This window comes from Ictidomys tridecemlineatus, chromosome 5 (assembly GCF_052094955.1).
Source record: "Ictidomys tridecemlineatus isolate mIctTri1 chromosome 5, mIctTri1.hap1, whole genome shotgun sequence".
In the NCBI taxonomy this organism is placed as follows: domain Eukaryota; kingdom Metazoa; phylum Chordata; class Mammalia; order Rodentia; family Sciuridae; genus Ictidomys; species Ictidomys tridecemlineatus.
Window position 1 is genome coordinate 95,923,168 of NC_135481.1, and position 13,453 is coordinate 95,936,620.

At 53.5% G+C, this 13,453-nt stretch overlaps 1 protein-coding gene across 12 annotated transcripts in view; it reads left to right on the forward strand.

Annotated features, from left to right (window-relative positions):
* The first annotated feature begins 357 nt into the window (after positions 1-357).
* The window catches only part of Papln (papilin, proteoglycan like sulfated glycoprotein), a 34,062-nt gene continuing 20,966 nt past the window's right edge, over positions 358-13,453 (forward strand). For 6 of the 12 annotated variants that reach the window (XR_013439112.1, XM_078050469.1, XM_078050475.1 and 3 more), the window contains exons 1-6: positions 1,425-1,564; positions 4,339-4,398; positions 9,461-9,576; positions 10,407-10,467; positions 10,714-10,816; positions 12,543-12,673. Coding sequence is in view for 11 of the 12 variants with exons in the window: in XM_078050469.1 (XP_077906595.1) it covers positions 4,345-4,398; positions 9,461-9,576; positions 10,407-10,467; positions 10,714-10,816; positions 12,543-12,673 (465 nt within the window). In the remaining variant the exon portion in view is untranslated. Of the gene's footprint in view, positions 409-666; positions 964-1,392; positions 1,565-1,593; positions 1,708-1,750; positions 1,975-2,054; positions 2,077-4,338; positions 4,399-9,460; positions 9,577-10,406; positions 10,468-10,713; positions 10,817-12,542; positions 12,674-13,453 lie in introns of those variants that run through there. The other 6 variants (XM_078050473.1, XM_078050470.1, XM_078050472.1 and 3 more) reach the window with 6 other exon arrangements.

Sequence of the window (13,453 nt, forward strand, 5' to 3'; positions counted from 1 at the left end):
GGCGGGGCCTGGCTGTGGGCAGGTCCTGCCTCCCCAACCTCAGGGGTCTCTCTGCAGTTGGGGAGAGGAGTAAGAAGACCCAAGTCTGGGTGTCTGAGACAAAGGGATCAAAGGAAATCCAGGAGCAGATCAGTAGGATGAACTCCTGGGGCCTCAGCTGCCCCATTCAGCCTTGGGAGAAGCATTTCTCTCCCATTAACAGGGACCTTTGACCAAGCTCAGAAAGGTCCTAGCTGGAGGGGCCAGGGACTAGGACTTTTAGAAACTTTTTTTTTTTTCTTCTAGAGAGGCTCTGGGTAATTCCACTCTGCTTTCTCTGCCAAGCTTTATCTTTGCCCAAGAATTCACACTCCTCCCCAGGGGCCCCTGGGACACAGCTGCTGCAGCCCCTCCTCTCTACCCTGATAGGTAAGAAAGGCCCTGGGGTTTGTGTTTTAACACGCACTCTGTCCCAGCATCAGCGAGGGCTCAAGGCAACGACTGCAAAAGCCCAGCTCTGAAGAGGGCTGAGCCCCCCCCCATGGGTGACTTTTCTCTGCTCACAGGAGATCAGGGAGAAGTGACTGGCCAGAACCAGCAAGGGGCCAAAGGCAGAAGAGGATGGGGGGAGGGAACCAGCCTCTGTGAGCTTCCCACCTTCCACAGGCTCAGGGCCAGTGCCATTTTCCTACAGATGAGTGAATTCCAGTTTTAGAAAAGGAACGACAGGCAAGGGGTGCTTTGCTTGTGAGAAAAGACAAGCGAGAAAGGAAATTAAATTTACCACATTTACTTAGCTCCTGCCTTGAGGCCAACCAGTGCCCTGGGCACAGGAGATGGGGATGCAGGCCTTACCCTCTGGGAACTCAGAGCTGACTCAGGGGACTGAGCACCACTGAGATGCACCACAGAACTACAGCGAGCGGCAAGAACTGAGGGAGCAACAGCTCTGCCCAGGGGGTGGTCTGCGGAAGGCTTCCACAGGTGAAATTTGACCAGGGTTTTGAGAGATGAGTAGGAGTTAGAGGGGCTTGGGACAGTACATTCTAGACAGTGAAAAAAGCTGGCTGGGATGTGGGGATAAGCAACACGAGTGGAGAAATTAGTTGCAGCTGAAGTAGAGAATTCAAGGGTGGAGGACAAAGAGGGTGGCTGGACACGAGGGGTGTGGGGAGTGATGGAGGGGCTACGGTTAAGGAACAAGGGCAAGTGAGATCACAGAGGCGACTGGCGCAGACCCAAGACAGGAATGACCCGGAGCCCCGGGAAGGGAGGAGAGGAGAAGCCAAGCCTTGGCCAGGACCCAAGAGGGTGGAGGCACGGGGCTTCTCTGGTCACCACGGAGACCTCTCCGCGGGGGCACTGTCCTCCCACGGAGATCGGAGCGGGTGTCCGCGGGGCTGGGTCGGGGGAGATGGGTGGGGGGAGATGGGCGGGGAGGAGGGCAGCCAGCGGCGGGGAGAGAAAGCCCAACCTCCGCGGGCGTTCCGCGCGGCGGGGCCGACCTCCAGGCTAGGGCAGGGGCGGGCACCGACGGAGCGGCCCTGGCAGCGCTGCGCGGGGCTCCCGGCGCTTTCGGAGACAGGTAGGAAGGTGGAGAGGCCGGCGGTGGGCGTCAGGGGCGGCATACCCCGGCGTCTGCAGGAATTTGCCCCGCCTAGCTCCTGGCGCTTGCGGTGTCGGAGAAAGTGGGGCGTGGGGAGCCCACCTCCCGCTCCCTCCACCGAGGTGCGCGCAGGGCGGGGTCGCCGTTCTGCACCGCGCGCCGTCCCGCCAGGGGGACAGGGTGCGGAGAACCGCTCGGCCAGGGTCCCAGGGCCCCACGCAACCCCGCGGTCCCAGCGCCCACGCTCCCCGCCACCTTCCCTCGGAGGGACGCCGTTCTCTGCGCGTCGCAGAGGCGAGGACTTGAAGGCCCAGCGCGTCCCCTCCCGACCTGACGCTGGGGATCTGGGCCTGGGGAGCTGAAGCCCCGGAGCCCGGCTGCTGCCACAGGTGCCCGGCTGCCCCCAGCCTCACTTGCGAACCACATCTGGGGTCTTGGAGAGACTCACGGGCGCAGTTCCCCGGGGTGGGGACGCGGGGCGCCCCTTCAGGGTAAGACAGAAAAGGGGAACAGCGTCATGCCAGCCCCGGCAGAACCCACATCAGTTAGGGACGGTGCAGGAGGGTGGTGCCCAGCGCCACCAAGGCGCCAGGCCCAGGTCTGCCCCGCGGGAAGCCCCAGCCCGGGTCCCACCAGCCGCCTTTGAGTCTGGTGAAGCACCACCGCGTTTGGAGTGTCCGTCCTGCCATCCGGGGCGCTCTGTCCTGCCCCTGTCCAACCCCGGAGTAGCTCGGTGGCCAAACCCAGCAGAGCTAGCCCTGGAACCGGACAGGTTGTTTGTCACCACTAGTTGAAAAAACAACTTTTCAGGCTTCAGGGACTTTGGAATTGCAGATATGGAGTTGTAGTCCGGGGCATCTGCAGAGGCCGGGGTACTGCAGGTAGCAATTGTAACTTTTAATTTTTTTTCCTTCCTGTCCTTCCTCTCCCATAACTAAGCTCACCCGCCCCTAAAGGTTTGTCTCCTTAGAGAAGCATCTCGCATAGCCAATTTGTCATCAGTCTTAGGCTCCTACAGCTGCGCCGGCTTCCCCTTCTGAGCGGATGCTGTCCCCGGAGCTGCCTCCAGCGAGGTCCGAGGTCCGGGCCTAGCGAGGCTGGAGAGGGGAGGGCACAAATCTCCCTCACACCAACCCCAGGATTTTCGGACTTGACTATGAAAACGGTTACTAGGCGAATGATTGTTTTTACCAAGTACCCAGTACCTATGTCTATACGGGTGCCAGGAGAAATTTTGCCAAACTTGGCTTATGCATGCTGTTTTTTCCCCAGTAACCTGAAATCATTTTATATTAAACAAAGCAAACAACCAAAAAAAAAAAAAGACTTTGGTGGAATTACAGATTTTAAAATTCAAACATACAGGTCAGTACTTGTTAAATGTTTTGTACTGAACGGTACCCGTTTCTTATATCATTCTTTGATACAGTGACTAGTACATACAAGTGCAGTGTGAGCATACTGAACGCACATATACCACACTGCCTACGCACACATGGTACACACCAAATCACACAGCCATTGTACCCACACTGCACTGCCCGGACTTAATCTTGCACAACACACTGAGCACCTGCCTGTATCCACACTAGTTATGGAGCCTGTTCATGGAGATTCTGTACAGAGAAAAGCTGGCCTGGGTTTAAAATAAGATACAAAGTCAGAGTGGTGGTGCAGGCCCCAAATCCCAGTGACTGGGATGGGAGGTCAGCCTGGGCAATTTAGTGAGACCCTATTTCAAAATAAAATTTAAAATGGATGTAGCTCAGTGGTAAAGTGACCCTGAGCTCAATCTCCATTATTTGTGTATAAATGTATATATGATACTATATATGCAATACCATGTATATGATACAATCGTGTGTGGGTGTGGGTGTGTGTATTGAACCCAGGACCTTACATATGCTAAGCACTCTACTACTGAGCTACACTTCCAGCCCCAATTAACTTTAAAATTTTTTTTCTTTTAATAATTTTTTTTTAGTTGTCCATGGACCTTTATTTTATTTATTTATATGCGGTGCCAAGAATTAAACCCAGGGCCTCACACATGCTAGGCAAGCGCTCTACCACTGAGCCCCCCCCAATTAACATTTTTAAAAGCAGTTGAATTTTAAAATTATCTTCAGACTTTAAAAAATTTAAATAATAAAAACTGATATACAAATCTATATTTTTAAATTTTATTTATTTATTTGTTTGTTTATTTACTTTAACTAGGGATTGAACCCAGGGGCTTAACCACTGAGCCACATTCCCCAGTCCATTTTATTTTTTGAGGGCCTCACTAAGTTTCTGAGGCTGGCTTTGAACTTGAGATCCTCCTGCTTCAGACTCCTGAGCCCCTGAGATGACAGAAGTGCACCCCTGCACCCGGCTTTTATCAGGTGTTTTTAAACAACGGGTGTGATGGCTTTTTCAGAGGAATCTCTTAGTGAATTTAAAGCAGTGACTGTGCTTACTTTTAGTATGAATTCCCTGTTTTCAACAACACAGTAGTGCTTTAATTGCCCTGTTTTTTCTCGGGTTCCCTGAAACAAGTTGTTCCTGAATGTCTGCCAGTTGCCGGGCGCTTTCTTTCCCACGTGTGTGAATGGCACAGCCGTGGAGTGCGCCTGGTGTCTTCTCTGTTTCGCACCCCGGCGGCGCTCCCTGCGCGGGTCGCCTGTGGGACCCCACACCTGGGGCTGCAGCAGCGGGAGGCGGTGCCCTGCCCCTGCCCCGCCAGCTCTAACCCGCGACCTCTCTCGCAGTTGGAAATGCGACTGCTCCTGCTTGTGCCCTTGCTGCTGGCTCCGGCGCCAGGGACCTCGGTGAGTACAGCGCGCCCCGCCCCCGGGGGGACCCTGCGGAGGAGGCGAGGCGAGGTGGGCTGGAGCCCATCGGTGGCAGCAATTTACCCAGGAGACAGGGGGGCAGTGCTAGAGAAGATGGGGAAAGAGGAGGCAATCCACATCTCTGCCCTCCAGCTCCTGCAGGAGTTCCCGGGACTGCCCGCAGGGAGGCAGGGAACAATCCGTAGGGATGGCAACCTGCCACCAATGGAATGCACCCTTCAGAAGGTGGTGGGTGCATTCCATTGGGCCCTGGCTAATGCTAAGAGAAGAGAGCCCTTTCTCTTGGTGGTGCTCCAAGGAGGAAAGTCAGGTGGGGACCATACCAGGACCAGTCAAGGTGTAGGGCAAGATGGCCCATCCCACCAGACACCTGCAGTCCACCTGGAACCAAATACTGGTGTCCCTCAGCTCCGCTATTTGAGTGTAGCTGTTTGGGGTGTTTGTCAACTTGCTCTGCCTTTGGGGTTTGCCCCTAAGCAGAACTGTCCAGTACAACCTTCTGAGAGGAGCTGCATCTTGGAGACGTTCTGATGTTCAGTAGGTGGCCTCTAGGTCCCTTGTGGCTATTGAACACTTGAAATGTGGCTATTGCAAGTGAGGAACTTTTAAATTTGACTTGGTTTTTGTTTAAATAGTCACATAATGGCTACTGGCTATGGTATCAGAGCAAAACTTAGTGGTTACAGGAAGCCAACTGGCCATCAGAGTAGCAAAGGGACCCAAAGGACAGGGTTCCTTGGAGAAGGTACCTGGGGTCTAAGGATATACAGGGAATGTTCTAGACTGCAGGACCCACTTTGAGGAGGAGAGAGTCTGTGGAGTTGGGTGCTGCCCTGGCTTGCTGGACAGAAAAGAGAGCATAGAGATAGCCAGGCCCCCATTCTGCCTTTGGAGAGCTCTCACTGGGGAGACCACAGCCCTGCCCAGCCTCTGTGAGGCAGGCACAGGTGGGAGAGGAAGGACCCCCTCAAGAAAGGACCCAAACTGTGTGTTGCTGTAGGGAGGGCAGGGGTAATGCCACCTCTGTAGAATGCAGGAGGAAGATGAGCAGAGCAGGCCGGGATGGAGGTCTGTGGTGGGCACAGTCCTCCAAGTGCCTGAGGATCCAATGCTGGTCACAGAGAAGTGGGTGGGCTACAGCCATCCTTCTCCACTACCTGCCAGCTTCCCATGTCACCTCTGCTACCCTGTGACCCTTGCTTCCTAAACGCTACACTCAGATCCTTCAGGGAGTTCTGATGTCCCAGCTGCATGCAAGTCAAAGCCCAGGTGGAGGGGCCATCATGATCCCAGGACAAAATCCCAATGTATGACCCTAGCCAAATCACCAAGCCTAAGATTCCCCTAATTTGGGAGTTACAATGCCCATCACTCAGATGAAACAAACCAGAGCACCCTGGGTCCTTTCTCCCTTAGGAATACCTGGAATAATCTCTTGCCTCCTCCTGTTCCCAGCATCTAGTCCCAGATGGGGCTGGTCATGGCCTGGGCTGAGAACCCTGCTCCTGCTGTCCTCTACCCATCTGGTGAAGGGGTCTGGCCCAAGCTGGAAGCTCAGCTGCTTTCATTTCTGGTTCCAGCTGGGACAGGGTCTCCCATAAGATTCCCAGCACCTGGGGATCATTCTCAGTGCTGAACAGGGGTTGACTTGGATGATTAAAGGAGGTAGCTGGCCTCCATTCCCACAATTAAAGGCTGGTGCCCCAGCCTCCATTCCCACCTGCCTCCTCTCCATCTCTCTCCCTCCCCCATGCACCACCTTAAGCTGATTCCCCTGGAAGCAGTGCAGCAGAAAGGGGGCTCCTGATTTGCTCCTGGTGGGGGCAGGGTGGATGTTGAACACAGCACAGGGCAGGCAAGGACAGGCCCAGGGCGAGGCTGGCTGCATCAGCCCTTTCTGGCTTCACACCATCATGCAGCTCATGGTCTGGGTAATTACAGGGAATAAAACATGCTAGTGCCACTCGTGACTAAACATGTTCCTTCCGTGGAGAGATGGGATGGAGAGGGGCACAGCACAGCGGGGGGAATCACCCAGGCTAGGGCTCTCCAACGCTGACTGCTGGTGGCCCAGCGCGTAGATGCCATTCTCATGGGTGCTGGGCGCAGGAAGCCGGAGAATGTTTGTAAGGCCTCTCACCTTCGAGAGAGCCCTGTGTTCTTGCAGGGCCTGGTGGCACAGTGACTCAAGAGGTTGAGGCAGGAGGATCCCAAGTGTTTGAGACCAGCCTTGGCAACTTAGTGAGACCCTGTCTCAAATAAAAATCAAAAAGGACTGGGCTGAAGTTGTGGCTCAGTGGTACAGCGCTTGCCTAGCTTGTGTGAGGCACTGGGTTCGATCCTCAGCACCACATACAAATAAATAAAGGCCCATCAATGACTCATAAAATATTTTTTAAACAAGGACTGGGGGTGGGGGCTGGGGGCTGGGGTTGTGGCTCAGCAGTAGAGCACTTGCCTAGCACATTCAAGGACCTGGGTTCCATCCTCAGCACAACATAAAAAATAAATAAAATAAAGGACTGGGGGTGTAGCTCAGTGGTAGCTAAGTGTAGCTAAGTGGATTCAATCCACTGTACACAAACACACACACACACACACACACACACACACACACACACAGAGCCTGTATTCAGACCAGTCCCCACTTCATCCTGATGGGCACAAGGTGACTCCATGGTAGGGAGGTCCCACTTCACCTTGACCGCATCGGCTTGCCCAGCCCAGCCCGACCTTAGGGAAGGGGGGATTTGGAGAAGCTCAGGTAGCTGGACGAGGGAACCAAGACAGACATCCAAAGGGGCCTGGGTCAGAGAACCAGAGCTAGGCCCACACCCGCAGGGAGAGAAGGCTCAGCCCTCTCACCACGGGGTGGCCAGGGCTTAATGCCTACGGGGAAGAGGTGTTGGAATCCGGGCCTGCACTGCCCCTCGTCCCTGGAAAGCTACTGGCCACTGCTCAGTCACTTCCTTTTTAAACTAGAAACTTAATCCAAGTAAAATCAGCTTCGATTTCGTTGAGGGACTACTTTGATACTTGGCTCACTGGTTTTGAAAGCTTATCGCCTTTGTGGCAGCGGGAACTGAAGATGATGCTCAAGACTGAGAGCAGAGCCCTCTGGTATGCCGGGCTCAGCAAGTTGAGTGCAGGCTTCTCTGCCTGGAGTTCTGGTCAGTTATTAAGCAAGGGTGACCAGGTGTTCCGCGCTGGAGATGAGCAGCCCTCTGCGTCATCGGAGACCACTGTAACAGTCCCAGCAAGAAGAGCTCACGTTCCCACCTGAGCGTTCTCTAAAAATTGGGGGGGGGGCTTTCTATTCCTGAAGTCTCTTATGTGGCAACACCCTAAAATAAAGTCCTCTTCCAGAAAATGGGACGTGTTTGCAGTCCATCATCTGCTTCCTGGCAGATTGTGAAGTCAAGTCAGATTCCTGTCCAGCTCCTTAGGACTTACCTAATGTTTCATTTGGCTGTCCCTGAGAAGCAGGCAGGGATACAGTCCCACGGTGACAGCCTGGAGTGAGGCTGCCCTACCATTATGCCCCGTCGTTCCTGTGTGGCTTCCTCTCTCTCTGCCTCACATTTGTTATTCAATGGGTTCTATTGGGTTTTTCTGAGGATTAAGTGAGAGAATAAGGGTGTCACGTGTGGACTTCTGATGCTAGCTGCAAAATTCTGGTTCCCAGGACTTAGAATCCTTCTTTATGAAGCCTCTAGTCCTTCATTCCCCCACAGATTAAAAGGCTGCTCCAATTCCAGCCATCACATCTGTTTTCCAGTCATCAGGAAGGCATGAGGAGGAAGAGGAAAAGGATAAATACACATGCAAGCCCAACACTTTTACTTACATGACACTGGTGAGAATTTAGTGATGTAGCCACAGTTAGCTGCAGGAAGTTAAGAGAATTTGGCTAAAAGTCAAGTTTTCAAAGATTCTCTCATAATGGGGGAAGGGGAGTGGCTATTGAGGTACTCTTGGAAGTCTCTGCCGCAGATCAGCAGGAAGAGACCACAGCAGCCTCCCTCCAGGATTAGATTAAGTTCCCAGTTTCATAGGCTAGAGCTCTAGAAACTTCTAGAAACAAGTGCCACCAGGCTTGGTGTGGGAACCTGGGGAAGCATTTCTCTGCCTGTGGGTGACATTCCCGTCCTACTTGAGGCCTTCCTGCCCTTTTATATGTCCATTTTTGGGGGCTCATGCTCATGGTCAGTGGGCTGCAGACCCTTTAGTTCTAAGCTAGGCTCTGGCCAGAGTATATCATTGTCAGGGGGAAGAGTCTCTGTTCCTGGGTTGGCAGTTTCCCTACCATGTCTGGCAAACAGTAGGAGTTCAAGAGATGCTGCTGGTACTGGCTACTTTGCCAGGTAAGAAAACCACAGCTGACTGAGGTTAGGTGATGACCCAAGGACATGCAGCTGTGTGTCCCTGTCTTATGTTGATCCCTTTTTTCCTTTAAAGTTCCCTCCCCACATCAATGTTGACCCACAAAAACCTGTGCACAGCCCCGGCCATAAAGCCCCTCACCCAGGGTAGCAGGCCCTGGAAATTCTGGCTCTTCCCTGATGCATGGACCCTTTTAACACCCTCTCTCCCACACTCAGGCCTGACTTAGTTCCTATGGTAAAGCCTCGTTGATTTAATTCTTCTTATTTTATTTTTTGGTACCAGGGATTGAACCCAGGGGCACTTGACCACTGAGCCACATCTCTAGCCCTTTTTATTTTTTTATTTGAGACAGATGCTTGCTAAGTTGCTTAGGGCTTTGCTAATTTGCTGAGGCTGGACTTGAACTTGTGATCCTACTGCCTCTGCCTCCCAAGCTGCTGGGATTACAGGCCTACAGTGTGCCACCACGCTGCTCTGAAGCTTGTTAATTTTGTAAGTGAGCATTTTGGGATGCCAGGGCAGTGTTGCTGTGTCCTACAGGCTTTTTGAACAGGTAAGGGAGTGGTTTTAGGCAAAGGGCCCTTATGGGGGCTCCTAGCTCAAGTCCCTGATGGGTGGTGCTGACTCACAAGCCTGAGCATGCCTTTTTCAGGCTCCCAAGGTGAGGCGGCAAAGTGACACCTGGGGCCCCTGGGGCCAGTGGAGTCCCTGCAGCCGGACCTGCGGAGGAGGCATCAGCTTCAGGGAGCGCCCCTGCTACTCCCAGAGGTAGGGGAGACTAAGGAGAGCCCAAAGAGGGCAGGTGCGAGGGAGGCCAGTTACTGGGTCAGGAGCGAGGCATCAGGGGCCAGCAAACGACATTCATTTTGGAAGCAGCCTCAGTGGAGTATAGGAAAGCAAACCATTTCCTGTGTACCTACCCACCCATTTCAACCATCAGCCTTGATTTGGAGGAACTGGAGCTGGTCTGCTTTTTCCACCCCTGAGCCTCGGGCTTCTCATTTGCAGTAAATTGTTATGTTTTTAAAAAAATTTTTAATTCCCGTGGTTTTTATTATTTTACCTCCAGCAGCTTTGTCAAGTGTAGATGTTCGCCACTTAAGTGATATTATTAAGCACTTAGTATGTGCTCTGCACTCTGATGGGTTCTGTGGAGGAGGTGGGGACCAAAAGAAGAGTGTGTCCTTCCAATTCATTCCTGAGAACCTGTGTGAGAAGAGGGCGGGGTGAGAGGGAGAAAAAAACGTGTTATTCTAAGTGCCCTACACTTATTCACTCCGTAAATTTTAAACTAGTCTCACAGGTGGGTAAATATTACGTCCATTTCCAAGGGCAGAATTTGGATCTTCCCTGGAAATTTGCTTTAAAGAGGCCTGAGTTAGACCAACCACAGCATAGTCAGGCTTCTGTCACTTCTCCCGGAGGAACAGGACTAATGGTGCCCACCCAAGGGGATTTGTGTGTGTGCACGCCCCTCCCCATCTAGCCGCCCCTCTGACCCAGCCTTGCCCACCTGGAAGCCCCACCAAAGCTGGGGGCCTGCAGGAGGGCCCAGGATGGGGCGGGATGTTGGGGTCTTCCTGGTCCTCTGCCCGCAGGAGAGATGGAGGCTCCAGCTGCGTGGGCCCAGCCCGGAGCCACCGCATTTGCAGTACCGAGGTAAAGGCCGCGCGGCGCCACCTCTCCAAGGCGCACCCGGCTGAGGCCCCCGGGGCACCCTCCCTTGGTGGCTCCTGAGCGCCTTCTGCACCCGTACCCCGGGGAGCGGCCTTGAGCGCCGCAGCTGGCTGGGGTGCGGGCCGGAGGCTGAGGACCCAGGGCTCCAGGCACCGGCGGTGGGAGGGGACAGGTCCCGGCCTCCGGGGCGCCCACGCTGGGACCCACTTTCCTGCTCCGGCCGCGCAGAGCTGCCCCGACGGCGCGCGGGACTTCCGGGCCCAGCAGTGCGCCGAGTTCGACGGCGCCGAGTTCCAGGGCCGGCGGTACCGGTGGCTGCCCTACTACGGCGGTAAGCGCCTGGCGACTCGCAGTCCTTGTCACCACACTCTAGACGCCTGGTCACATGTGTCTTCCAGAATCTCCAGTACCCTTAGCCCGTGCCCATTGCAACACAGCACGGTTGTCATTTTGACGCCTTTGGGGACCTTTCCCGTCTGTCTCTGCCTGTATTCTGAACGCTGTGGTCTGTAGCGTTTGGAGCGGTTTTGTTCAGCCCAAGGCTCTCTGCCCGTTGCACAGAGGTGGAGATGGGGAGGGAGGGGTAGGATCGGTGACCCATGGGGCAAACTGCAGGCAGGGTTTGGTTGAGAAGACCCCATTACCCCCATCTGGGGCCTGAGCACAGGGTCTGGGTAACGCTGAGCAGGGTGGAGGTCGCTAATTTTTAGAAAGATACAGTTCAAGATAAAAACACCATCGTGTACGTAATTAAGACATTTAGAGAAGTCAGAAGCCTTGCGATGACCCTGAGTGTGTGTTTTCACACTGGAGACAAATGACTTCTGGAAACTCCAGAAGATTTTCTACATCAGTGAACACCGAGTATTCTGTCCTCTGTGTGTGCTGTGTGGGGGCTACTCTGGCCAGTAGGGATGCCCCCTGCAGGCCCTGGGAGGTGGGAGGAGCTTTGGCATTCAGTAATCCTGCCGCATCCTGGGGTGGATATGTGCAAAAATAATTCTCATCTACCCACATCTTCGAAAAACGGAAACAGGAAAAAAATGTTAAAAATAGTCTAGGTAGGCGCTGTGGCTCATGCCTGTAATCCCAGTGGCTTGGGAGGCTGAGGCAGGAGGATTATGAGTTCAAAGCCAGCCTCAGCAAAAGTGAGGTGCTAAGGAACTCGGTGAGACCCTGTCTCTAAATAACATCCAAAGTAAGGCTGGGGATGTGGCTCAGTGGTTGAGTGCCCCTGAGTTCAGTCCCTGGTATCCCCCCACCCCCCCCAAAAAATGTCTAGGAGGGCCTCCTCATTGTGGAGTTGATTAAAGTCCTGTTATCACTTTGGCTGTTCATGTGTAATACCTAGATAGTAAATACAAGACAAGTGCCCTGCCCTCACAGCCTCTTACGATCACTGGCAGCAGTCCATGCTAGCTCTTTTTACATTTTCTCTATATTGTTTGCATATGGGCAATTATTACACAGTAATTTCCATTTTTCTTTTCCCCTTGTGCTGAGTATCAAACCCAGAGACTGACACATGCTAGCCAAGTGTTCTGCCACGGAGCTGCACCCTCAGCCCTCTTTATTTTATTTTGAGACAAGGTCTTGCTAAATTGCCCCGGTTGGCAACTTGGTATCCTCCTGCCTCTGCCTCTGGAGTAGCGGAGGTGCCACTGTGCTCAGCATCATTCTGTGTTTGAAAGCGTTTTCCCATTTAAATGTACGGTCTCCATAGTCCTCACTTGAACTGCGTGGTCAAGCACACACAACACTTCCTTGATAATCAGGGTAGACTATGAACACCTGAGCTACTCTAATGCTGGGGTAGATCTCCTTAAGAGTGTAGCTTTTTCTTTATTCTGGGATTTCTCCTCGACTGGGTCCCCAGAGACCCAGATGGGGGACATCTCTTCTGCCTGGGATGAGGGTGAGATTCTGTGCCACCTTGCGGGCTGAGGCAAGGGCCTCATCTCCCAGTCATACATGAGCTCCTGGGCCTGCCTGAGCCTCCCTGCTTCAAGGCCAGGCCTTAGGCCCAGATCTCAGCTTTGTTCTCTTGCCCATCCTAGCCCCAAACAAGTGTGAGCTGAACTGCATTCCCAAGGGGGAGAACTTCTACTACAAGCACAAGGATACCGTGGTGGACGGGACACCCTGCGAGCCTGGCAAACGGGATGTCTGTGTGGACGGCAGCTGTCGGGTGAGTTGTGTCTCCCCCCCCCCTCTGAGCTGGCTGGAGGCCTCTGCGGATACCTGTTCACCACCAGCAGGGCCAGGTGGCTGTCAGGAGCCCAGTGTCTTCTCAAGTTACCAGGACACCAAGCCCAACTCTGAGGATGCTTTATAGCTATCACAGATGTCCTCTCACCCCCTTCTCCTTACCCCTGAAGAATGCTGACCTTGGGCTGGGGTGGTGGCTCAGTGGTAGAGCGCTCGCCTAGCATGTGTGAGGCCCTCGGTTTGATCCTCAGCACCACCTAAGAATAAATAAATAAAATGAAGATATTCTGTCCAACTAAAAAATAAATATTAAAAAAAGAATGCTGACCTTGTAAAAGGAACTCTGGGTGGCATGCTAAAACTGACTTCAGCAAAAATCAAACCCATGCCAGGCACGGTCACGCAAGCCTGTAATCTCAGTGGCTCAGGAGGCTGAGGCAGGAGGATTGCAAGTTCAAAGTCAGCCTCAGTAATTTAACAAGGCTCTAAGCAACTCAGCAAGACCCTGTCTCTAAATAAATATAAATAAAGGGCTGGGGATGTGGCTCAGTGGTGAAGCGCCCCTGGGATCAATCTCCAGTCCCAAAACCAAACAGAAACCAGCCCCAACCAAACCCATCACTAATGGATGGCTGTAGGTGCTGGGATGGTAGTGCTGGGACTCTCTCCTCTTGGTTTTCGCCCCATCTGGGTCAAAGTCAGGCAGATTCTTTCCAGGAGGTGTAACAAGATGGCCTCCCACAGCTTCAGGTCCCTGTGG